The following is a 26,460-nucleotide window of genomic DNA, read 5'->3' on the forward strand; positions in this document are numbered from 1 at the left end:
GAAGCAAAGCAAAATCTTACACTACAATTCTTATATCTGTGTAAAAGTCTAGAGTGATTGTTTCAATCGTCTAAAGTGTCTTAGCAAATCTTTGTATAGGACAAAACACTTATCATTTCTAGAGATAGAAAGGAGAGGCTGAGTACTCGGTTTTAGTACTCAGCGAGAGATTAGGATTGAGTAGAGGTATAGAGGAAGGTACTCTTGTCATACTCAGTTGCTGATATTGTAAAAGGTTTGAGGCTCTACCTTTAAAGAGCTCAGTAGAGGATTCGAAATCTCGGAACATGTTCCGGTGACAGGACGTAGGCTTAGAAGAAGCCGAACCTAGATAAATCTGCTGAGTAAAGTATTTCTTACCTTTATCTCCTTATTTATATTGCTTGCTTAAAATAACAAAAAACTGACCAAGTAAAGAGGTCAAGTTGAGTTGTGCGCGTTGAACGTCTGAGCTCAGGAATAGACTCTAAGTGCTATCTCCTGACTCAAGCTAAGAAACTGACCTAGTCACCAGTTGACTAAGCCAGTATCTTGCTGTTTACTCAGCGCCGCTGTTAAAACCTTTTTCCTTAGAAAAAGAAGTCTGCCCTAATTGCAAAAAAGTTTAAATAGTTCCTAACCCCTCCCCCCTTGGAACTATACTTGCAACCTTTTCAAGGAACCAACAAGTGGTATGAGAGCTTAAAAGCTCACTCTAAAAGGTCTAACAACCTTGAGCTGATCCCTACCATGGGCGAAAACAGCACTCGGTTTCTCCCTGGAAACCAAACAACTCAAATACTGCCTGAGGGGCTGTCCATTACTAGGCCTCCCCTATTCTTCGGGTCAAACTATACCTTCTGGAAGAATAGGATGAAAAACTTCATCCAGGCTACAAACATGAGTGCCTGGCTATCTATAGTCCAAGGCCCATTTGTACCTGTCGAGGTTGTGGCTGGCCAAACAGTTGTAAAAGCTGAGGCCAAATGGACAGAGGATGATCTTAAGAAGCTCCAAAACCATGCTTCGGCTATCAATATGCTTCACTGTGCGCTCGATGCTGCAGAATATAATAAAATCTCAGGTTGTGAGTCGGCACAAGAGATCTGGAGAAAGCTGGAAGTCACCTACGAGGGAACCAATAAAGTAAAGGAGTCCAAGGTGAATCAGCAGATGAGACTGTACGAGCTGTTCGAGATGAACAATGATGAGGGCATTTCAGACATGAATGCAAGGTTTACCAACATCATTAATGAGCTCAAGAGACTTGGGAAAATCTTCACCGAGGAAGAACAAGTCAAAAAGATACTCAGGAGTCTTCCTAAAGACTGGCAAGCAAAGAAGACAGCAGTTGAGGAAGCTCAGGATTTAACCACCTACAAATATGACGAACTCATCGGTTCATTGCTGACCCATGAGATATCCATGAAAAACTTTGAGGTGAAGGAAAAATCTGAAGACAAGAAGCAGAAATCCCTTGTCATGAAAGCTGACTCCACTGACGGGAGTTCAACTGACGATGAGGAGATGGCTATGTTCACAAGGAAGATGAAAAGGCTATTCAGGAAGAGTGACAAATACTCTAAAAAGCCTTACAGAAAGTTTGATAAGTATAAGGCTGACTCAAGTGACAGCAAATACAGAAAGGACAGCTCAAAGCCCATTACATGCTTTGAGTGCCATCAAACTGGCCATATTAAGTCAAACTGCCCCACGCTGAGGAAAGACAAGAAAAGTGGGAAGAAAGCAATGGTGGCTACTTGGAGCGACATCGATGAGTCTTCATCTACAGAAACTGAGGCCACCGAGTCAGCAAAGATATGCTTCATGGCTGACGAACTTACTGAGCCATGCGTCTCTGAGCATGCTGACCTATCAGAAGACGAGGAGCAATCAAATGAGGTAATTTCTCTTCCCCAGCTCAGAAACGATATGGTTAATGCCCTGAGTGATCTCTATACACTTGTCAAGAAGTGTAATAAGAAAGTTAGAGCACTCAGCAGGCGCTGTGACGAAGTGGAAGAGGTCAAACTGAGTGACCTCAGATACCTTCTTCAGGACAATACAACTCTGCATGATAACATGAAGATCATACATGAGTCTGTCTCTGAAGTCCAGTCAGTTTCAAAGAAACTGAGTAAGGACGTCACAACTATCCAGAACCAACTAAAGGTTCCAAATAAAAGAAACAGTCCTCTGAGAACTCAGTACCAAGGTACAAAGCAGAGATGGAATCCCCAGCGAAAAGTCCAGTGTGACTTTTATGGGAAGTTAGGACACACCACTAAGGTGTGCTGGCACGCTCAGCACTGGGGTGCTGACAAGTCAGTGAAACATCCTAAATAGAAGGTCAGTTGTGACTTCTGTGGAAAGAATGGCCATACTGTCCATGTATGTCGCCATAAAATAAAATATGATGCTTTACCTGTTGCACCTAACAAGCAAGGACCCAAAAAGAATTGGGTACCTAAAAGTAACTAGTTACAATGCAGGTAAGCCTGAGATGTGCCGAGAAGTCAAAGATGTGGTATATTGACAGCGCATGCTCAAGGCATATGACGGGTGATGAAACTCAGTTCATCACGTTTGAGCATAAACGAGGAGGGAGCGTAAGTTTTGGAGACAACAAGAAGGGTAAGATAGTAGGGTCAGGAACCATCGGAGGTAATCCTACTATTGAATCTGTCTCCCTAGTCAGCGGACTCAAATATAACTTACTCAGCGTAGCTCAGCTATGTGACAATGGGAGAAAAGTTATATTTGATGCTACTGGATGTAAAATATACGAGGGTAAAACAAATGAGTTAATATTAACTGCCCCTCGAATAGATAATGTCTTTATGCTAGATTTAGAGAAAAAGTTTTCAAAAACTGTGTGCTTAGTATCAAAGGAAGAAAATTCCTGGCTATGGCACATGAGACTTGGTCATGTAAGCATGGACCTCCTGGCCAAACTAGCAAGAAAGCAATTGGTTGAGGGACTGCCTAAACTTAAATTTCAAAAAGATCAATTATGCCACGCTTGCCAAGATGGAAAACAAACCAAACAATCTTTTCATAGCAAAAATATCGTCTCAACTAAACGTCCGTTAGAGTTACTACACTTGGATCTCTTCGGTCCAGTCCAGCCGCTGAGTCTTGGTGGAAGAAGATTTTCCTTGGTCTTTGTAGATGACTTCTCTCGGTATACGTGGGTTATCTTGCTGACCAGCAAGGATGAGACCTTTGAGACATTTTCAAATTTGGTTAGAAAAATTGAAAATGAAAAAGACCTAAAATTAGCTCACATCCGTAGTGATAACGGTGGAGAATTCAAAAATTAAAAGTTTGTTGAATTCTGTGAAGCCAGCGGCATTGACCACAATTTTTCTGCTCCTAGAACACCTCAGCAAAATGGGGTTGTAGAAAGGAAGAACAGAACTCTGGTTGAAATAGCCAGGACAATGCTGGATGAGCATAGGCTTCCAAAGTATTTTTGGGGAGAGGCTGTTAACACAGCATGCTATATTCTTAATAGGGCTCTAGTTAGACCTATACTCAAGAAAACCCCCTATGAACTTTGGAAAGGACGAAAGCCAAATATTGGATACTTTCGTGCCTTTGGCTGTAGATGTTTTATTTTAAATACCAAAGATAGCTTAGCAAAGTTTGATTCAAAAGCTGATGAGGCTATCTTTTTGGGCTACTCAACAAACAGCAAAGCATACAAAGTTTTTAATAAGCGAACTCAAGTTTTAGAAGAGTCAGTACATGTAGAGTTCGACGAAACTGACCCTGCAGGTAGATACCAGCCGCTGACCGAAGATGATCCCACTCAGTAACCACCACTGACCAAGAACCAGCTACTGAGTCATTCACGAAAAGGCTGACCAAGAGTAAGAGTGAACCTAAGATTACTTTTACTGACCCATCTACTTCTGCAGAGATTGTTGAAACAGAAACAGCACAAGACATAAATCTACCCAAAGAAATAAGGATTCCAAGAGGGCACTCAGAAAGTGCAATCCTTGATTCTGCTGGGAATACCCTGATGACGAGGAATCAACTCAGGAAGTACCTCAGTAATGTTGCTTTCGTCTCAGTACAAGAACCGAAGAATTTCGCTGAAGCTGAGTACGATGAATTCTGGATGATCGCAATGCAAGAGGAGCTCGATCAATTTAGAAGAAACGATGTATGGGAGTTAGTGCCTCATCCAAAGAGTCAAAAGACCATCGGAACAAGATGGGTCTTCAGGAACAAGATGGATGAACAAGGAAACGTAGTCAGGAACAAAGCAAGGCTTGTAGCTCAGGGCTACAGTCAGCCAGAAGGTATTGACTATGGTGAGACCTTTGCCCCAGTGGCAAGGCTAGAGGCAATTAGAATTCTATGTGCATATGCATCTTACATGAACTTTAAATTATTCCAAATGGATGTCAAAAGTGCATTTCTTAATGGAGTTATAAACGAGGAGGTTTATGTAAATCAACCTCCAGGTTTTGAGGACCCTAAGTTCCCAAACAATGTTTACAAACTCAAAAAGGCTCTGTACGGCCTCAAGCAAGCACCACGTGCTTGGTATGAGAGGCTGACCAGTTTTCTGCTGACTAGAAATTACGTCAGGGGCAAAGCTGATACAACCTTATTCATTAAGAGAAAGGGTAAAGATACCCTGCTGGCCCAAATTTATATTGATGATATAATATTTGGTGCAACTAACGAATCAATGTGTAAGGAGTTTAGCAAACAAATGCAGACTGAGTTTGAAATGTCTATGATGGGAGAACTCAACTTCTTCCTCGGTCTTCAAATTAAACAAGGAAAGAATGGCATCTTCATCAGTCAAGCCAAATATGCCAAGGAGATATTAAAGAAATATGATTTGGAAAATTGCAAGCCAATATCCACTCCGATGGGCACTGACACTGTCCTCTGCGCTGACGAGAATGGTAAGTCAGTAGACAGCAAATTATATCGAGGTATGATAGGCTCTCTACTTTACTTAACAGCCAGTAGACCGGACATTCAGTTTTCAGTATGCTACTGTGCTAGATATCAATCTAACCCTAAGGAATCTCATTACATTGCTGTAAAAAGAATCCTTAGATATTTGTAAAGCTCAGTGAACGCAGGTCTGTGGTATCCAAATACTCATGATTTTACACTCATCGGATACACTGACGCTGACTATGGACGGGATAAGCTAGAACGTAAAAGCACCTCTGGAGGATGTCACTTCTTAGGAAGCTGTCTTGTATCCTGGTTCAGCAAAAAGCAGGCGTCAGTAGCCTTGTCTACCACTGAAGCTGATTACATTGCTGATGGTCATTGTGTTGCTCAAGTCCTATGGATTAAGCAACAGCTTGAAGACTATGGTGTTCAAACGAAGACAATTGAAGTCAAATGTGACAACAAAAGTGCGATTGATCTCTCAAAGAACCCAATTCAACACAGCAGAATGAAGCATGTCAGCATCAGACATCACTTCATTAGAGACCATGTACTCAAGGGTGAGATCAAGCTGACATTTGTCCCAACGGACGAACAACTTGCGGATATCTTCACGAAGCCACTGGCCCGTGAGCAGTTCAGCATACTGAGAGAAGCAATTGGTATGTTTAATCCTCTTCAGTAAATTCCTGTGCTAAATGAATATGAATGCTGAATGAATTACTATGCTGAATGATTGATTGTTTGCTGAGTAACTCATCGAAACATACTGAACATCAAATACTGAGTAAACTTGCACACTGAGTAAATTAGTTTAAACTTAAAGTTAAAAATCATCCCTTTATGCAATACTGACCACTCAGAATATCAAACGCTTAGTATTCTACACGCTGAGTGTTAGATCCGTTAGAATGAATGCAATAGCACGCGTATAGCCCTAGGATGACGTATTCGCCGTATGTGTCATAAATGCCAGGATCTTTGTCGGTACACAATCCCAAGGCAAAGCTGACACATGGATTTGATTAAATCCACACCGCTCATTTCTTCTATAAATAATGGGTAATTTTCCATCTTTTATTCTTTACGCTTAATCAAATTCTAAGGCAAAGAAACTTTCTCTCTCAAGATCCTTCTAAACCTTCCCCATCCTTGAAAATGACTAAGATATCCTACAACGTCTCCGGTGCCGGCCATCAAAAGACTAACTCCGATGAACCTACTGGAAATCCTCCTACGCCGAGCATAGGAAAAACTGGCCAAACCTCTGGTCAAGGAAAGACTGTGAAAGTCCGAACCTACTCTAAAGTTTTTGAGAACGTACGAGAATGGAAAGTTGAGCCCTCCAGATGGGTCTCAGAACACTTCGTACAGAACGAACAACCCTTCTGCGAATGGATTTCACAAAACGGATGGACGGAGCTGTTTTCGGTTAGGGATGAAACCTATCCTGACCTAGTGAGGGAGTTTTACCACAACCTCAAAGTTGCCAATGACAACACTGACTACCTGTGCACTGAGGTGAAAGGCAAAACCATCTTCATCAACCCTCTCTAAATAGAAAATCTTCTCAAGCTAACAACTGAGGGAGCAAGGCTGAGAAGATCGGGAGATCAGGACAAAACTAACTATGCACATAACTTTTGCAAACCTGAGGGTCACTCAGGAGAAGTGTCAGCTTCATCAATGGGTCAGCACCAGAAGATGGCTCACTACTTGCTGACCTACTTCATCTACCCGAAGATCAACTGCACTACATCAGCAATAAATTTCGAGCAGTGCTTTATATGGCACATGCTGACGTACACTCCCATCAACATGCCGGTCTTCCTCGTTGTTGGTTTCCTTCGAAGCACTGGCACGATGCGGCTTGGATCACTCATCACCAGAATCCTCATTGACCATAAGGTTGATCTTGAAGGTGAGGATAAAAATCGAGGATCTGAGATAATAGCTGTCTCACTGAGGGCATTGAAGTTTGGACAGCCCTTGAAGAAAGGTAAAGCTGCTGCTGCTGGCCAAGCTGAGGGAACTGCTGAGCCTAAGAAAGGGCGAAGGACTAAGGCCCCAGCTTCCCGCAAGAGAAAAACTGCTGAGACTCCTACCAAAAACGTTGAGTCTCCAGCAAAGAGGCAGAAGTCAGCTGGTAAGTCAGCTGAGAAAAGAAGCAGGCAAGGTGAGCCTGGAACTGAGGAAGCTGCTGAGCAACCTCAGAAGAAGCAGAAGTCTTCAACACTGACTCCACTGAACGCTATACCTACGGACTTCGTTGTACCGGGTGACTCTCACTTCACCCAGTGTCAAGGTACAGAAGCTGAGCATGATGAACATGAGGTTCAACTAGATGATCACTTCATCTCTCAAGTTGAGGAAGAACTTGATGGTGACAGTACTGAAGAAGAAGAAGAAGAAGCCAGCGGTCAGGATGATGCTGAGGACTCTGAGGAAACAGCCAGTGAGATTGAGGTTGAGCATGCCGATACTGAGTTGGCTGCTGGAGTTGAGCAAGTACTCGACCAACATACTGTTGATCCAGCTGAAGAGCAAGCTGACCAGCCTCATACTGAGCAACAAGAATCTTCCCCTTCTCACTCAGGAGAACCTGATCATACTGTCACTCCACCTCGGAGAAGGCGAAAGTTGGTCAAGGCCAGTGAGAAGCTAGACAGTGAACTTCCTGTGCAACTACCAACTCTTCCTGACTTTGTCGTCTCAAAGACAACTAAGGACCCTTCTGCCGTCAAACTCAAGTTTTTCAAACGCCAATCCATTTCCACTACATCAGCGGTATTAGAAAAGCAAGCCTCTGTTTCTTCTCAACAGGAACATGCCGACCCCAATGCTTCTTCAACATCAACCAGTCAGGTTGAGCCGTCTACTGTTCATGCTATTTCCTCAAGTATGGTGCTGACTCCACACACCTCTGCCGTCAGCACAGGCAGTATTCGCATTACACCTTCTGTAACTCAACTCTCTGCCGATCAATCAACTATCCCTAAAACTCAAGTGCAGATTGAGAATACTATTCCAGTCACTGACCTGGTAACTCCTTTCACTCCTCTTCCTTCCGGTCATGCTGATATCCCTGAAGGTTCACAAAGCCATCTGAATGCCACTGAGTCCGGCAAAAAGATCATTGACTCAGTGCAAGCATTAATCAGAGACCTTCAACATTCCACTTCTCCTGCTGCTGGATCTTCAATTCTTGAGACCACCCAGCTCTCCCAGGTCACTCAGCTTCTCAACGAAGTTAAGGGACTAAAGGATCTGCTGAACGTCGTCTTATCCTTCCAAGCACAACAAGCTAAGCAGGATTCAATTGCCAAGCTGGCTGAGATCCAGCTGACAACCGTGCAACACCTGAACTCTCTCCATCAACAAGTCCAAAAATTGTCAGCTGTGAACACTGACTATGCCACTTCATCTGAAATCAAAATGCTCTTTGCTCAGCTTCATACTGAGCAACTTAAGACCAACGAGCAAATGGTGTCGTACAGTCAGTGCTCAGTAGAGCAAATTGGTGAGGCTATAAGGTTGCTTAATCTGAATAAGCAAGAGATGGATACTGATGCAATGAAGCAGAATGAGATGATGACTCTCGCACAACAGATCTTCAATCACATTCGTCATAACAACATCCAACGTCAGTATTACGACACAACTCTCTTAAAAACCTTCCACCAAATCTTTGCTGGCCTTACTGAAGCTCTTATCTGGCAAGGCAAAGCTCAAGCATTCAGTGTCAATATGCTCAGTGCTGCTGATCTCAAAGTACCCGAAGAGGTCTCAGCTGATGGAGTTGCCATTTTTGATGGAGTAAATGAAAGCGCTGAGAAGCTTAAGGAGCTATCCCAAGAACTGACTCGCGCTGTATTAACTGATGCTTTCAGACTCCCTGAAGTTGACAAAACGGGGGAGAAAGAACATGCAGCAAGAGCTCAGCATGAGCGAAGTCAGTCATCGCATCACAAGAAAAAGAAATAGATAGGCTAGCCCAGTTTTAGACTGAGTCACTTGTAATCTAATTCTATTTGCCTTATCTATAAAATTTTTGCTGTGTAATTACTGACTTCTATCTATATATCATATTTGCATCTCTTATTCAAATCCTGAGTTATGATATATGTTATTAAGTACTGAGTCATTATGTATCTTCAATTAAATCAGCTATGTTTAATACTTGTAACATTTATTGACTAAATGATATGCTGATAACATGTTTGACATTGACCTATGTGTTTATAAAACATTCTGATAAGAACTCATTGAACAACAAATTACTCAGCGCGCTCTATATGACTAAAACTTCCGCTTAATACTGAGTAAATAGAATATGTTGATATAGCTGACCTATATCTGAAAACTGACCTTAGACTTACTCATTTAAACCTTTAAATGTTTTGAGTAAAACTAAGTCAGTAGCTCAACCCTTACGGGGGAGTTTGCTCAATTATACTAGGTCAACTATTATGGGGGAGCTCATACTGAGTTCCTCGCTGAATAGTTTTGTCAACATCAAAATGGGGGAGTTTGTTGAAACACCTTTCCACATAATTTTGATTTGACAAAATTGTTTAAGTATAATTTAAAATACATATTCTAAACACACTAAGTTTAAATGCTTTGATTTATTCTACTAATGTGTTTGTTCAATGTTGAGTTAAAACTGTTATAAGACATAAGAATCAAAAGGCCCAAGCCCAATACGGAAGCCAAGGCCCAAGTCAAACAACTTAGTACAACTCGGCCCGCGTATGTCAAGACGTTGCCGTTTTGAACAAAACGCAACTCAGCAAAAGGAAGGATCTAGAAGACCTTCGGGAACAACTTCAAGATGAAACTGCTGAGTAGTCTCGACAAAGCGTACAAGACAGCAGCTGGCAAAGCAAAACTTCCAGACAAAGTATTTCCCCTTTGGGCAAAGTTCAGACGACACAGTATGCTGTCCAGTTGAGTTTACCATAAAAGGAGAGACAGTCTGCTGAGCTGACCGAGGACAGAAGATACACAATTCTGATTGGTCGAGAGCTCTGAGCAAGTCAGGATGACAACGACATGTAGCCGTTTCCCTCCAACAGTTATTTCGAAATTCGAAATGACCGATGCCCAGACGTCTCTATAAATAGTGCCATCAGAAGCTTCACTCAATACAGAACTTGATCAAGCCATTACGCTGACCAAATTTCTACAAGTTCTGCAAGCAAAGAAGCAAAGCAAAATCTTACACTACAATTCTTATATCTGTGTAAAAGTCTAGAGTGATTGTTTCAATCGTCTAAAGTGTCTTAGCAAATCTTTGTATAGGACAAAACACTTATCATTTCTAGAGATAGAAAGGGGAGGCTGAGTACTCGGTTTTAGTACTCAACGAGAGATTAGGATTGAGTAGAGGTATAGAGGAAGGTACTCTTGTCATACTCAGTTGCTGATATTGTAAAAGGTTTGAGGCTCTACCTTTAAAGAGCTCAGTAGAGGATTCAAAATCTCGGAACGTGTTCCGGGGACAGGACGTAGGCTTAGAAGAAGCCGAACCTGGATAAATCTGCTGAGTGAAGTATTTCTTACCTTTAACTCCTTATTTATATTGCTTGCTTAAAATAACCAAAAACTGACCAAGTAAAGAGGTCAAGTTGAGTTGTGCGCGTTGAACGTCTGAGCTCAGGAATAGACTCTAAGTGCTATCTCCTGACTCAAGCTAAGAAACTGACCTAGTCACCAGTTGACTAAGCCAGTATCTTGCTGTTTACTCAGTGCCGCTGTTAAAACCTTTTTCCTTGGAAAAAGAAGTCTGCCCTAATTGCAAAAAAGTTTAAATAGTTCCTAACCCCCCTTGGAACTATACTTGCAACCTTTTCAAGGGACCAACAACAATATCTCTGAATTTGGCACAATTATTGCAACCTGCCAGAATCTCCTACATCTAAATGACACTTTCTCTGTCAAATTTGCAAAGCGACAAACGAACGGGGCGGCCCATGCCATTGTTAGATCATTTCTAACTTTATCTGTCTCATGTTGTATGATTTTATTCTGAGTTTTTTTAGTTTTTATAATAAATATTGATTGCCCTTTAGTGGCTTCTTAATCTTATTTCATTTCAAAAAAAAAAAAACTCCAGAATTTGATATTTTCGAAAACGTTTAGATTTTTTCCTTTAAGCATGCTTTTAAACATTAAAAGGAGTTAATTGGGTTAAAATTGACTTTTAATATTATTTTAGGTCTAATTATTGGCTCTGTTTAACAAATAGCTGATAATAGATTACATTAGTTATTAGCTGATTACCTTCTTTGTTAGCTGATTTGACTAGCTAATTGTGTAAATTTGTTTAGTAAAATTTAGCTGATTGCTAATAGTTATTTCTGTAAAATGACAAATAAGGACATAGTAAAACCGTTATTTGAGGTTAAAAGGTAGTAACTAGGGGTAAAAATATTATTTAAAAGAGATGAAGCAAAGCTAATTGAAAAAGCTTTTAAAACTAGTTTTTTGGAACCAATAAGCTCTTTCAAATATATTTTCACCAAACACCACTATTATAGGTTTGATTAGTCAAAATCTTTAAAGTGGCTTAAAACTCTAATTTTACACAAAAAAAACTTTTTACCAAACAGGGCCTTAATCTAAAGATGTGTAAAGGAAATTTGACCAATTCGTAGGGCTCCAAATTTATTTATTTTTCCTCTTCTTATTTTAATCTTTTTCTTTTTACTAGACATATCATTGTTTTTCAAATATTCACATATGTGAGGCATCTGTTTATACCACAATTTATCCAGGTCGGATTCATCGGGTCAAGTTCGAGGCTCAAGTTATCTGAAGGGTAATTTTGTAATTTTCTGTTTCCATGTACGAGTATTTTTATCCATGTGTATTTTGTATAATTTCCATTAATTATAATTTATATGTTGGAAATTAATAATTAAAGGAAAATAGGATTTATAGAAGTGGAAAAGGTGGGAAATGAGTTATGCTGTACTTAAAGGAGAAGTTAAAGGAAGGTGGAGAGAAGTTGTCAAGTGGTGGAGAGAAGCTACATCTTATAGGAAGTAGTGGATTGAAGAATGAACATTCTTTTTTTCAATTTCTTAAAGGTAGTTTCTTCCAAGGCCTATAAATAAAGAGCTATGGTGCCATTTTACAACTTTAATCAATCAACTAATCAAGATAAAGCTTACATACAAACCAAAAGTTTATAAAAAAACTTGGAAGCTCTAAATATCTTCAACCGCGCATTAGCTTCAAAAAGCTATCTTTTATTTCACTTCAACATCGGCCCTTACATTGAGTTAAGCAACCCTTTGCTCTTACTTTACATCAACGGTTCAACATCGGCCCTTACATTGAGTTAAGCAACCCTTTGCTTTTACTTTACATCAGCGGTACAAGATTTAAGAGCAGTACTTTATGTTATCTTTCTTAATAAACAAAACCACATATATATATACACACAACATTAGAACCGAAAACCTATTGCTTCCTAAACTGTCACGTCCGGGTCTAAATTTCTAAAATTTATATTTTTAATATTAGTATATATTATAATTATTGGGTATATGATATTAATTTGGTGTTATAGGAAAAATTTGGAATTAATTCGATGGTTTTAGATGTAAATTAAAAGTTTAGATAATTTTTAAAAGATTATAGAAAGATGGGGGATCAAACGTGATATTTGCCAAATGTTTCCAAATTATTCCAGAGAACACGATGATCATTATCTTCATTTTATCTTTTCTTTTCTTTTTTCTTATCCTTTTAAATTTATCAGTTTTCTCTGAACCGTTTCTCCACCGTTTCTTTGATTTACGGAGATTCGATCGTCCGAATCACTCGAAATTGGAACCTAGCATCTTTATACATAGATCTAAGTCCTAACCAAAGAGTTTTTGAGTTTCGGCAATGTTTGGAGGGAAACGTCTTAGACAGAATTTAGAGGCGAATCGATCAGGTGTATTTTCTTTAATTAGTAGCCAAGGTAAGTAACTATCAACTATATTTTGAGTTTTATGGATATATTATATATATATATATAATCAAAGAATTTTCAGACAATGCTATTTTAAGGTTATTCAGGAATTTTGTAAAATTGAGATTTTTCACGATTTTATTTTTTTATTGTGAAATTATGGTTCAAATGAAGCTATTGACTATGCTTCTATGTGAATTTCAGATTTTACTTGATTATGTTGATTTAAGGCTTGATTTGGTTGACTTACAGATATACATATATGTTTTTGGTTTCAATATATATATATTGAATAAAATGAATTTGATGATTTCTTACGAATTGTTTTTGGATTGAGAAATCTGTTGCGGTTATTGTTGTTATTATTTTGGATGAAAGTCCAAATATGATTTTTATGAGTTGTGATATTTCGAAAGATTAAATGGTTTTGTCCATCTAGGATTGCTCGGGGTAGGAGTTGTATTTGTAAGACCATATCTAATAGCGGTATGGCCAGAGTGCACGGCTGGTAGTCCTAACTGTTAGGCAATGAACGAGATATAAATGAGATATATCGATATTGTTATGATTGATGTTATGATCTACACGGGTGGAATTCGATGATGGATACAATATTATATATTTTATATGTTTTTGGTTTACTACTTTGACTATATTATGAACTTAAGTTTTGAGTATATTTTATAAGGTTTTGATTAAATCCATTTATAAACGTATATATGTAGCTATGTTAAGTAAAGTTGGTTTTTATAGCTGATAGTTTCTTACTAAGCTTTTTGTCTCACGTTTTTAAATGTTTTAATGTTTTTAGGTGAGAAAGTACAGGATATAGAGAAGGCTATCGACCGATTAGGCGAGGTTTGAAAGTTGGCTGCTTATTGTTAGAATTAGGGTTAGAACTTTGGTCTTGCAATTGTAATATAATGATATTTTGGATAAATTGGAGACTTCTAAGTATTGATTATGATCTTTCTATTTCACGCCCGATGCCGATTGAGGTCGTTTAGGGTCGGGTGTGACATAAACCGTGTCTAACACAAAGACTCTTAAATACCATTGCTTCCTATTTCAAGTATACTTTCTATTTAACTATAATACATAATCCATTATACACAACACACATATACTTATCACCATCCCTCAAGCTATGTAGGTCGTGCACGAATTGTAAGCTTATACGAGCTAGAGGTTTTGTAAACACATCCTCAGTTTGATCATCTGTACTCGTATATCGCACCACGAGAGACTTAATTAAATCGTACCCAATCAAAGACAAAATAGAAGTCAATTTCTCGAATTAAATCTCATGTCGAAGCGGAACTAGTTATGAACCTTATGTCATTTTTCTTTTTTTTTCCACATTCACAATCCTCCAATTGGAAGTCAAGATGGTGCAAAGTCATATTGGAATGAAATTCTCTGTTGCAATTTATTTTATTTTCACATCCGAAAAAGTATTTTTAGAATCAATTTTTCTATCGTCACTAACCTTTATCTTTATAGCAAAGCAAAAACCAGAAAGGCATTCTCAGAATTAATTTCCACTCGTTTGAGCATACGCATGAATTCTGTGGAACGCTCGTAAAAATACCTTTAACAAAAAAAAGGGCAGAAACATATGTATTAAACATAATTCATCAAGTTGAAAACCAACTTGAGAGAATCCAAATCCATCACTACAAGAAAAATGTTTATCTGCTATGGAAAATTGCGTAGTAGAATAACAAAATTCCGTAGCAAATAATGGTCGGCTACGGATCTCCTACAAACTCAAATTTGTAAATGTAATATAGGAGATTGTTTCTACAGAAATTACGTTCTGTCGGAGAACTCTTTTACATAAAGTTACCTACAAATTGTTGTTGAGATTTTTCCTATAAACATTTTGCTACTAAAAGTCTGAAGGATATTCTCCTACAGAATCAACTACGAATATGGTAGGAGACTTTTAGCCCTCTTTTTGTAAAATGTATTAATAACATACAAGAGGAAAGTGTATAAAAAATGAAACATGACATAACAATGTGTACCGCATCAAGAATCATGTAATCCGATATGCAACCATTTAATGATTTTGATTTGTTCTGCATTATATGATAAGTTGTAAGAACACCTTTGTCTTATAAATGAATTAAATGATGGAATCAACAACCACGAAGACGAAGCCAGAGAAACTAGTATACAAAATTCAATTAAAAGCAAACTCATACGCTTATAGATATAAAGATCTTTAGAAAAGAACCTCAAATAAACAAGACTAATCAATTTTTTGCTTCATAAGGTGGATTTTTTTGCTTTATGGATATTATCAAACTAGTTGAAGACCCACGCGTTACGCGAGATATATAATATTGATAAATCAATTCGTTGTTATTAAATCTTCGATGTTTACAAAGCACACAATTATACATCAATTTTATTACCACTAATTTTTATTTCAAATTAAGGGAGAAAAAGAAAAAATAAATATATAAAGTATATTATTATTATTATTTAACTCCTACAAATAAATACGTAGGAGAAACAACTAAATTGTAGGATATTATAAATGAGTTATGGAGGGGAATCTTCCCTCCAAAAATCTTTTACAACATTTTACGTTTTGTAGGAGACTCCGTAGGAGATCTCCTGCAGAACATGTTTATAGGAGAAAACATAGCTCTAGATTTACCTTTCCTAACAGATTTTCACAGCAGATGAGTGTTTTTCTTATAGTGCATATTAATTAATTAATTAATTAATTAAAGTTTCACTTTATATCAATTAGGATTTCACAATAAGAAAAACAAACTCTATATAATGTGATATATTACAATATAGGCCTCAACTTATAGAAGTTCTAATACACTATGAATCTCACTAATAAAAAAAACTACATATCATTCTATTGAAAAATGATTGGTTCAAAGAAAACAGATAGTAAAACTATAACATTTCATTAATAAAATCCAATGAACCAGGATCATAAAATTTCATCCGAACCTAATTGCTAAATGTATTTGGACGGCATAAGACAAAGAGCATTTTTCTTGTGCATAGTAATACCTGGTTGGGCATCCATATCTAAATCTCCCCTTTGAATTCCAACAGGCATTTCCCAATTAAATTTATAGAGCAAATTTGCAAGAGAAAGCTCAACAGTAGAAATACCCATAACCATTCCAGGACATATTCTTCTTCCAGCCCCAAATGGAATTAACTCGTAATCCTGACCTTTTATGTCAATAGAACTTCCTATAAATCTTTCAGGACAAAACTCTTGTGGGTTTTTCCACACTTGAGGGTCTCTTCCTATTGCATATGCATTCACATATACTACTGTCTTTGCTTGTATGTCATATCCTTCTAGTTTGCAGTCTTCAGACACTTCTCTTGGAACTAGTAAAGGAGCTGTTGGTTGTAATCTCATTGTTTCTTTCACAACTGCTTTTAGATAAGGTAAGTTTTGGGCTTCGTCTTCGTCTACGAAACCTTTGTTTTTAACTATGTTCCTAACTTCGTCTTGAACTTTTTTCATTGATTTGGGATTCTTCATTAAGAATGTCATGGCCCAAACAACTGTTGCTGCACTTGTGTCCGTCCCACCCACAAATACATTCTGTAAACAAAAATCAAACTTTCATTATTAGTCTCAAATCTAATCCGTCAGAGATTATAATAAAAACTTTTTAATTAGAACTTAACAGAAAGTTTAATAGTTTTCGTTATAATTATAACATAATCAACTTATTATCTCATCTAAAATTTCAGTAATATCAACATTTTATTTCTAATACTAAGATTTTATTAAAGAATCTACATGATTAAGGATATTTAAATATAGTTTAAAACTTTATTGGATAAAATACATCATGGTCCTGTTATAGCCTCTAAACTTTACCTCAAGATATAAAATAAGTTTTTAAACTTTGCAACATATTTATATTAAAGTTCAAATCAATACAGAATCAACGAAATAAGAATCTCTACAAGTTTGATACTTTAAATCATGGCCAAATTAATACATATTTTTAAGTAATTATTTTATTAAATTCTTTAACGATTTTTTTTTTTAATTTGAATTTAATAGTAATATAATGCAAAGATTCATATGTCATTATATATTATATTTTATAATGATGACTTCAATGATAAAGACAATATTGGGATATAATATCTTCATAATGCATATTCCAAAATAAGAATAAATAGAAAAGGACAAAAGGATCATGGGATTTAAATCAATTCTGATATTTTAATCTGATATTGCACACATATTCAGATCTTTTGGTTACCAAAATAAATAATCCTGAATATTAAAAGAATAGGATAGAATTACCATGAGCACAGCTTTAATATGATCAAATGTAAGTTGAACTTTGAAAGAACGATCCTTCCATATTTCCAGCAAAACATCAAGAATATCCTCTTGCTCAGGTTTCAATCTATTCGGATCAAGATGTTCTTGAATTATCTGCTCATAAAACACATCAAAATCATGAAAATTCTTCTCCAAAACACTTCTCAATCCTGTTAATTTATCAACAAAACCAAACCCAGGAAAATAATCTCCAACGAAAAAACTCATAAACAAAGCCTGAGTATCAGCAAGCAACCCCTGAAATCTACTCCTTTCAATACCCTCTTCTTCATATCTCTTCCCAAAAGCAACTCTGCATATTATAGTACTCGTAAGATACATCATAACCTCACTTAAATTCACAGCTTTATCTGAAGTTGCTAAATCAGATATCTTCTTAATCATATGAGAGACTTCAAATTCTCTAACAGGTCTAAAGCTTTGGACTCTATTTGAATTGAAAAGATGAACAACACAGATTTTCCTAATCTCTCGCCAATAAGAATCATAAGGTGCAAAAGCTAAATCTAAACCGTTGTAAGATAGTTTTTGTTGGCCAATAAAAGAAGGTCTGCTGCAGAAGATGAGATCATGTGTTTTTAAGACTTGTTTTGCTGTTTCTGCTGAGGAAACTACGAGGACTTTGAGGGAACCTAAGCGTAAGGACATTAAAGGTCCGAATTTTTCTGAAAGTTTCCATAGATGGTGATGAAGAGTTGAGTTGTCGAGTTGGTGTAAATTGCCTATTATTGGAAGACCTCTAGGACCGGGTGGGAGATGAAGGTTTGTTTTTGTTTTGTGGTTTTGGGTGAGAAAAATGAGGATAATTGGAAGAGATAATACAAGGAAGATAAGGTAAATCATGGTGCTTCAAGTTCAACAACTGTGTTTCTAACAAGTTTCAATTGCTTGCTATATATTGAGTGTAGGCAGTTGTGGTTTGAAATATTATAATACTAATAATAATTGATGAGAGAAGTGGAAATATAGACCCACAATTTCAAAAGTCCAACTAGGATAAAATGGGGTGGAAGAGGAAGAAACAAAGTTTGTGACTTCAGAAGAAGATAAAGCTCTTGTAGCTACTTTGTCTTACTTTGAAGAAGAAGATAAAACTCCTGTAGCTGCTTTCTCTGACTTAGCTACTGATCCACATTGGAAGTGTGAAAATGGATTTAGGAGTGGATATATGATTCGCATAGAGGAGGTCATTGAGAAGGCCCTTCTTGGTTGCGGTTTGAAAGTTTCACCATACATTGATTCAAGGCTTAAAACACTTGTTATTAAGTTTAGAGCTATTGTTCAATTGCTAAATGTAAGTGGTTTCAAGTGGGATGATGAGAAGAATATGATTGATGCGGAGAGAACGGTGTACGATGAGTATTGTAAGGTATGATTATTTTGTATTAGTTATATATTTTACTTAACATAAGTCATTTTTTTTATAAGTGTTCATTTATAAGTGATTAATTATTTGAATTTCTTCTGTTAAATTCTTAGGCGGATTCTAATTGTAAAAACTTGTATGGACAAGCTTTTCCTCACTTGAATGCTTTGGTGGAAATTTATGGCAAGGACGATGCCACTGGGAAATTGGTTGAGGGTTTTGTTAATGCGGTTGTTAATATGGAAAAAGTTGCTCCCGCTCAAGTTATGCTTAATTCAAGTTATGAGTAAGATTCTACTACTAGTGTTAATGCCTTTTTCAAACAACAGAATCTGCCCATTTGTTAACGAAAGTAAAGAGAGATAAACCTTCCAAGCCTAAGAGATATAAGAAAGAAAGTGATATATTGCTAGTAATTTTAAAGTAGCTAGCTTACAAGGTTTCATGAAAAACATGAATTCACATCTTTCAACCATGGCTAATATAATGTTTGTACTGATGAACATGAGCAACATGCTTTAAACATGAGCAGTATGTAGCCGAGAAAAATGATAAAGTGCTAGATGAGTTACTTTCTTTGGCAGGTGTAACTTCTGACCAAGCTTTTGAAGTAGCTGAAATTCTGACAGCACAACCACACAAGCTCTAGAGTTTTTTGTAAGTGTCCAGATACTTTGAAAGTCAATTATGTCAAACGTCTTCTTGGGTGAAAATGGCAAAGAACTACTTGAAGTTTATCAGCTATCAAAGTGTCATTATGCTTAGAAGGATTAGTAGGTTGCATTTATTTTTAGTATGTTTATGACTTATGTTTTGTAAACATATAACCTATTTCAGATATTTTTTTGTGGTGCTTGTAGTTCGTATTGACATTTCCAAGAAGTGATATTTTGGAAATTTTTTTTATCTATTAGTGATATTTGAAACAAGTTTAATCATAAAAACGGGTTAAACAAATTTAATTATATAATTTGAAAAAATAAATAAATGATGAAAACAGGTTGATTCCCCCATTTGAACCAAACATCCACAAACGGAATCAGAAGGTTTTGCATTCCCTTTCCTGGACAGATCCAAACAAACTGGGGAATTCAGGGTCATTCCTTTTCTTTCCCTTTGTTTCCCTTTCTCGATTCCTTTCTGTTACCCCTACGCGAACCAAAACGCTCCTTTATATTTTAAGCATTAACTAGGTACGTAGCATGCACTATGGCTAGTAAGGATTTCCTAACATTTGAGTATCTTAGCTCAGACATTTTCAATTCTCCTCAGATAATAAAGTGGAAGGGTTTTTTATCCTTCCGTTCGTATTGCACGATTTTTCATTACTTATTATGGATAGAAAGACAAGCATGTTTTTTTCTCTTCTCATTCTATGTTCCTTTTTTTTTCTCTCCTAATCTTTATGCCGGGTAGCGATTCATTCGCATGGAAAGGAGAGCCTAACTCACTATTCATACTTTTTTTAAGAGAGAAATGTATTCTCCGAGCTTCTAGGCTTTGCTAACAGTAAATGAGGTAGAATCTTTTTCAATAATTGAGTACCTTAGTTTGGCCCTTTTCAATTCTCTTTTGAGGTAATAAATCGAAAGGGTTTCTGATCCTTCTGTTCGTGTGTGCATGATTTTCATTACTTCCTTTTCTAGAGTGAAGTATAAGTTGTACTAATAACAGGAAAAACTATCGCTTATTTCCAATCGGTAAAACTTTTTAATTAGTGGAATTTTCACTTATTAACTCGTCATTTAATATCCTCTTACCAATAGTTTAATGAGAGAATAATTCCTCTCTCTCATTACTAACTTATAATTATGGTATATTTACCATTATTTACCATCACTAAAAATTACTTTTAATGAGTAAAAATTCTCTCATTAAAACTATTTTTAATGATTCAAAATTCTCTTATTGAAACTACTTTAATGATGAAAATTCCTCTTATTTAAACTATTTTTAATGATTAAAAATCCGCTCATTGAAATCATTTTTATGATTAAAAAGCCATTAATTAAAACTATTTATATGATTAAAAATTAGTATTAATTACGTATTGAAAATACTCTCATGACATCTTTAGAAATGAATTCAGAATTAATTTAACTGATTATGACTTGAGCAGCAACGCGGACCCATACAACAAGAGACTTTAAGTGATCGGAATGTGGTATTCCACTGGATCGAACCGAAAACCACGAGTTTTGAAGAAGATTTGACCCAAAAGATCAATTTTGGAAGTGTAATGATTTCAAAATTGAAAAATTAGTGAAGAACAGTTGTAGGAAACGTGTTTCTTCGACTAATGCCTTTGAAATATGTTGTATTTGGGTGTTAGAACCTCTAAAAAGACTTGATTTGGTAGGATTTACGTAAAAACCTCACAATTTCACTCACTTTCAACGAGTTTCACTCAATTTCACTTACTTTTTCACTCACTTTCTTTCAATTTCATTAAAATAATTTGATTTGTGTTCTAAAAACTATTGTCCCCCCTATCTGGCAGTTTATCTCCTTATTAGTAGTAGACCTGGCAATTATCGTGTTCGAGTCGTGTCATTTCGGGTTCGTGTCAAAAATGAGTAAACCCAAACCCAACCCAAAACTTTCGTGTCAAAGTCGTGTTAACCTGTTCGGGTTAGTGTCGATTTCGTGTCGTGTTTTCGGGTTACATGTAATTTTGTTATGCATATATATTAATAATAACTCTTAAAAATATAAGAAGATATGGTACTATTTTTAAACATTTTATATCATTTTTAGATTAGTATGTTAACAATAATTATCGAAAAGTTCGATAATATCATGTTAGAGGGTCATGTAATGTGTTTATAACAATTTAGGAAATTCAAATCAATATTTGCAATTAATAATTATAATTTTATTATCTTTATTAATAAAGTGATATAAAAAAACACAAGAGAATATAACAATAATTTGCAATATCCATGTCATTTCGTGTCATTTTCGGGCTCACATATCAACACTAACTCAACTAAAAAATTAGCGTGTCAGTTTTGTGTCAATCCAAAAATGATCAATTACCTATTAAGCTCAACACTACCACGACTCTGTCATTCCAAATATTTTGAACTTTACTTCAAATTCATAATTTGAAAAATTAAAACCTAATAAGTTAAGATAATAAGATAAGATAGGGTTTTTTTATACTCTTTATATTTATACTTTAATAAATAAGAAAAGTCATGTCTATTTTTAACCTAGTTTATCATAATTTTTAATTTTTTTTAATTTCTTTAATTAAATTTCGGGTCAGTTTCGTGTTTTCGGGTTGACACGAAAATTAACGTGTCATTTCGTGTCGTGTCATTTCGTGTCGTGTCAGAAAGCCCTAAACACTAACACTAAAAAAGCATGTCGTGTTCGTGTCGTGTCATCGGGTCGTGTGTCGCTTTGCCGGGTCTAATTAGTAGTGGAAAGAGGGAAAAAACTGCTAGAAAACTGGCTAGAAACTGCCTGAAAACCGTCAATGGTCAACGATCAGCGACCATAGTCCCTGATCGAGGATTGGGTAGACGATCGAAGACCATATTTGGCATCGAGTATTTTAAAACTTCAGAAATTATAAATCAAAGATAATTTGATAAAAATGAAGTAAAAAATGACCTAAAGCAAGCTAAATGACTCAGAAAATAGGGTCCGGGTCTTAGCACGTATCTCGCACAGCGCATCATGTGAAGCCCACCGACACAAACTGTTAGCTAGAGTGTAACATAGACTCATCACTAGGTCTAAAAAAAGTTCATGCTCACAACTGGGTCAAGGCATTCTTTATATCATTAGTCAGTATGAAGGAAATATGGGTACCAAACTTCAAGGGGTTAGCATTACTTAAAGGGAATTCTTCTAAGGGCTTCAAGGTTTCAGACGTGTATCTTCCAATATCATCTGGGATTTCCATAACTTTGATTGGTAGTGTTGTCGTGGTGGGAGTTTTTTTTTTATGGCCAATGTATCTCTTATGATGATCGTCTATCTTCTCGGAGATGGTGATAAGGCCCTAGGTATAGTAAAGGGAACATTGTTGGTGTCGAAGGTCGTTGTAATTTTCGAGATCAATGGTCTTTCTATGATGGAATTGTAGGACAATGGGATGTCCAAGACTACCCACTTTGTCTAGACCTCTACTCCCTTAAGATCTTCCTCAAATATTATAAGGAGTGAGATGAGGCCCGAGACGGGTAACTCGATGTTGGATAATCCCATTAGGGGGGAGGTACCCTCCTTAAGCCTTTTCTATTGACCTTCATCATGAAAAACGTTGCCCATGAGATGAGGTTTACTGAGCTCTCGATATCCATAATTAGTATATGTACATTAAAGTTTCTAATCGGGAGGGAGACCACAAGGGTCTCATTGTGCATTGTTTATAGAGGGACGTACTATGAGAGATTCTCCACCTCACCCCTTCATCTTCTTTTTCTGCTTTGAATTTTTCTCATATTTGGTTGCTCCCTCTAGGATGACTTGGATTTCCCTTAGTATTGGGCCCGCTTTGGCTCGTCATATTGATCGGTCGGCTGATGGTGACTACCTTCTCGCTGCGACCTTACCTTATCCCTAGACCTTGTTATAGTAACTTGTTAACTTCTCAAGGTAAATGTTTGCATTCATTAGTGTTGCAGTTGCTTCTCTTGTGTAATTTATTATACTTGTCCTTGGTAGGAGTAGATTTTAGGGGCGACTTAACTTTTGATGGTCGGTATGGTTTGTGGCATTTGATAGGGGTCACGATTCTGTTATGGGTGGTAGTCTTCAAAATAATGGACTTTTGTGCTAGATGTGCGACCCAAACGGCTAACCTCATAGGGTTTTCTTCTTGATTCATCTTGTCTCCTATAGTAAAGGAGGGATGCATCATCCGGTGTAGAGTGGGAATTTTTTCAATTAGCCAAATTAATTCCTTTTTCTTCTTTATTTTGTTCCCTTGTGTTCTTTTCTTTCTCCGCCACATAGTTCGCATGCCTTAGGATGTCGCCACATTGGACAAAGCTCTAGCCTACGCCATCAATTACTCGAACAAAGGTGGGGGGATCAGTGTAGCACTTTTACTAGAGGGGTTCAAAATTGGTCCCTTTGGTCGGGGAATCAATGGATATACCTTCAGATTTATAGATTTTACTTACAAAGACATATGGTGGAATCGAGTTGGGTAATCTCGCACTGGTTTGGCCTGGCGCTGGAAAATATTATTCATATCAGAGCTTCTTCTCCTTTCCCGGACGACCTCTACAAATCTTGCAATAAATAGGTCTTTGAGGAGGTTGAAAGAGTCAACTGATTCTGGTTCTAGGCCCTTATACTATTTTTATGCCACCCTCACCATAGTCGTCGGGAAAACCTTGCACATAATGTAGTCTTCCTTAGATTATAGATTGACCATACTCATAAATATGACACAAAGCTCATTGGCATCCTCAACTCTCATCTATGTGGCCAGTTTCAGTGTCTTTTAGTTTGGAAAACATTTGGACTCGATGATCCGTTAGATCATAGGTATTTTGTTGGATGTGATTTGGGCCCTAATGACTCCTCACAATACTTTTTTTCTTTCTATAAACCTCTAGAATGTTGTTTCCTACTTTCGTTTTATTTTACGAGTTGTCTCTATGAATTTTGCAACATATAAGGTATTGTTTTCGGTGCGGGACCATTAGAGAGGTGGTAGCCAACTGTTGGACCATCATCGAGTCGCGAGTAGTCTTTGGTTTGTCGTCCCTGCTCTGGTAGGTTCTTCGTGCAAAGAATTTCCCATAACTTTTAATTGTCCTCATGTATCGCTTTTTGGACCTCCATTATTTGTTTTTGGATCTCTAAGTTTTAGGCCTGAGTAGCCTGAAGGTTCCAGACGGTTTGCATTAACAAGGCAGTGGGGTCTGCGACCTCTGTTAGGCATGAAATTGACTACATTTAAAGGTGTTAATTATAATGAATTAAGGGTGTTTGTAGAGTTTTATTACATGAAAGAAGGCCTTATAGGTGTTTTTATGCAGATAAGAAAAGATTTAGTCGAATAGACTGGAAGCAGCCTGTTCGCACTACCAAGAGGAGATTATGCCATTCTTTGATCCATTGGTCAAACGCTGGAACCCCTGATGATGGACAGCGACTAGACAGGAGGCAGGTACAACAGTAGCTGCTGGCAGAGAGGCGGAGAAGTGCAGGCGAAAAGTAACAAGATGACAAGAAAGCTCGACCCTTGAGTGTTCAAGGGTCAAAATGATCTTCAACCACTTTTAGCAATTTTTAGATTTTTGAACTTTTGACTTTGTTTTGTAATATATTTTGTGCGGATACTTTTCTAGTACGGTTTTTTAGACTCTGACCTTTCCTTTAAATAGAGGTAGTAAGGAAGGAAAGGTATCGGACTTTGGGGGATTATTTTGGAAGTAAGAAGATAGACTTTTTGGAAGGAGAGAGAGAGCTCGATAGATGGAGTTTCTGAGCTTTGAATTATCTAATTGCTCACTCGCCTGTATGAGTGAGTAATCCTTTTGAATGGGCTCGGCCAGTAGGGGCCGGTAATGTAAGTTCTCTATCCTAGTAATGAATGAACGATGTTTATACATGAAGTGTTTGTTGAGGTTATATATTTGATTGCGTATGCATGTATGCCTGTGTTAGATGAATGATAGGACACTGCTTTCATCTTCACTGAACTCTCTATCAAGCATCCAACCCCAAAGCAGAAATTTTAGGTGGTTTTATCAATGGTTTTCTCTTTTGAAATGTTGCTTCAGTCTTAATGCAAGAAAGAACAAGCCTTTAGGACGCTACTGGTTTTAGTAAGTCTTAGAATCTTAAGAACACACGAGAGTTGACTTAAGTGAGAGTTAAAGCAGAAACCTTGGCTTCAGTTGCATTGTTTATGATTCATTAGGGTAGAGCTTACGACAACCTGTTCCGCTGTGCACAGCCTGTTCACTTTGTTATCATCTTCAACTAATCATTTTTAACATGTAAAGTAATCTGTTTAATCTCCAGTTTTCACGACTACCAACATCTGTCAATATAAAAGAACCACGCACTACGAGCACCCTGTTCACAAAGTATTTCTCATTAACTTTGGTCATCAATCCCTGTGGATACGATACTTGACTTATCACTTTATTACTTGTATCTAGTGCACTTGCTAGAGTCCATTCAGGAGACAACAAGTTTTTGGCGCCGTTGCCGGGGATTGAAAGCAACAAATGTTATACGAAATTTTCTATGAAACAAGGTGTTTTTAATCTGTTTGCTAAATAGTGCAGCCAGAAGGAGTCTTTATCGGTTTATGCGCAAAGCTGGACCTCCTGTTTTTCCTATCGATCTCGAGTTAGAGAGAACGTGTAGACAAAACAGAGCGGGAGCTCGACGTGCAAGACAAAGAGAATGACAAATAAAGAGAAGAATGGCTGGAAGGGTACCACCCGAACAACTAGTCCAACCAAATCAAGAAGAAGAAGGAGAGAATAACAATCCTCCTGTCATGAAATCAGGGACTATTCGAGGCCAACTACTAAAGGGCACTCGTCGTGCATCGTGTTGCCCAACGAAGGGAACAACATGTTTGAGGTGAAAGCATCGATGATACAAATGTTGCAGGCAGCAGTACAGTTCAATGGATACCAGTCAGAAGACCCAAATGGGCATATCCTGGAGTTTATCACACTATGCAACACTTTCAGATCAAACCGAGGCGTTTCCGATGATGTGATCAGGCTAAAGCTGTTCCCTTTTTCTCTGAAAGACAAAGCAAAGAACTGGTTGAAAAATCTGCAACCAGGGACGATCACTACTTGGGAAGAAATGGCCAGCGCATTTCTGATGAAATACTTTCCGCCGAGACAGGCCATT

General features: G+C 37.2%; 1 protein-coding gene across 1 annotated transcript; it reads right to left on the reverse strand.

Annotated features, from left to right (window-relative positions):
* Positions 1 to 15,657: 15,657 nt before the first annotated feature.
* On the reverse strand, positions 15,658 to 18,169 carry LOC136234767 (6,7,8-trihydroxycoumarin synthase-like). The gene is made up of 2 exons (XM_066024238.1): positions 17,199 to 18,169; positions 15,658 to 16,478 (listed from the first exon to the last, which is right to left on the reverse strand). The coding sequence occupies exons 1-2, from the start codon at positions 18,081 to 18,083 to the stop codon at positions 15,870 to 15,872; spliced, it is 1,494 nt and encodes a 497-aa protein (XP_065880310.1). The 5' UTR covers positions 18,084 to 18,169; the 3' UTR covers positions 15,658 to 15,869.
* Between the last annotated feature and the right edge of the window lie 8,291 nt (positions 18,170 to 26,460).

The sequence above is a fragment of the Euphorbia lathyris genome, chromosome 7 (genome assembly GCF_963576675.1).
Source record: "Euphorbia lathyris chromosome 7, ddEupLath1.1, whole genome shotgun sequence".
In the NCBI taxonomy this organism is placed as follows: domain Eukaryota; kingdom Viridiplantae; phylum Streptophyta; class Magnoliopsida; order Malpighiales; family Euphorbiaceae; genus Euphorbia; species Euphorbia lathyris.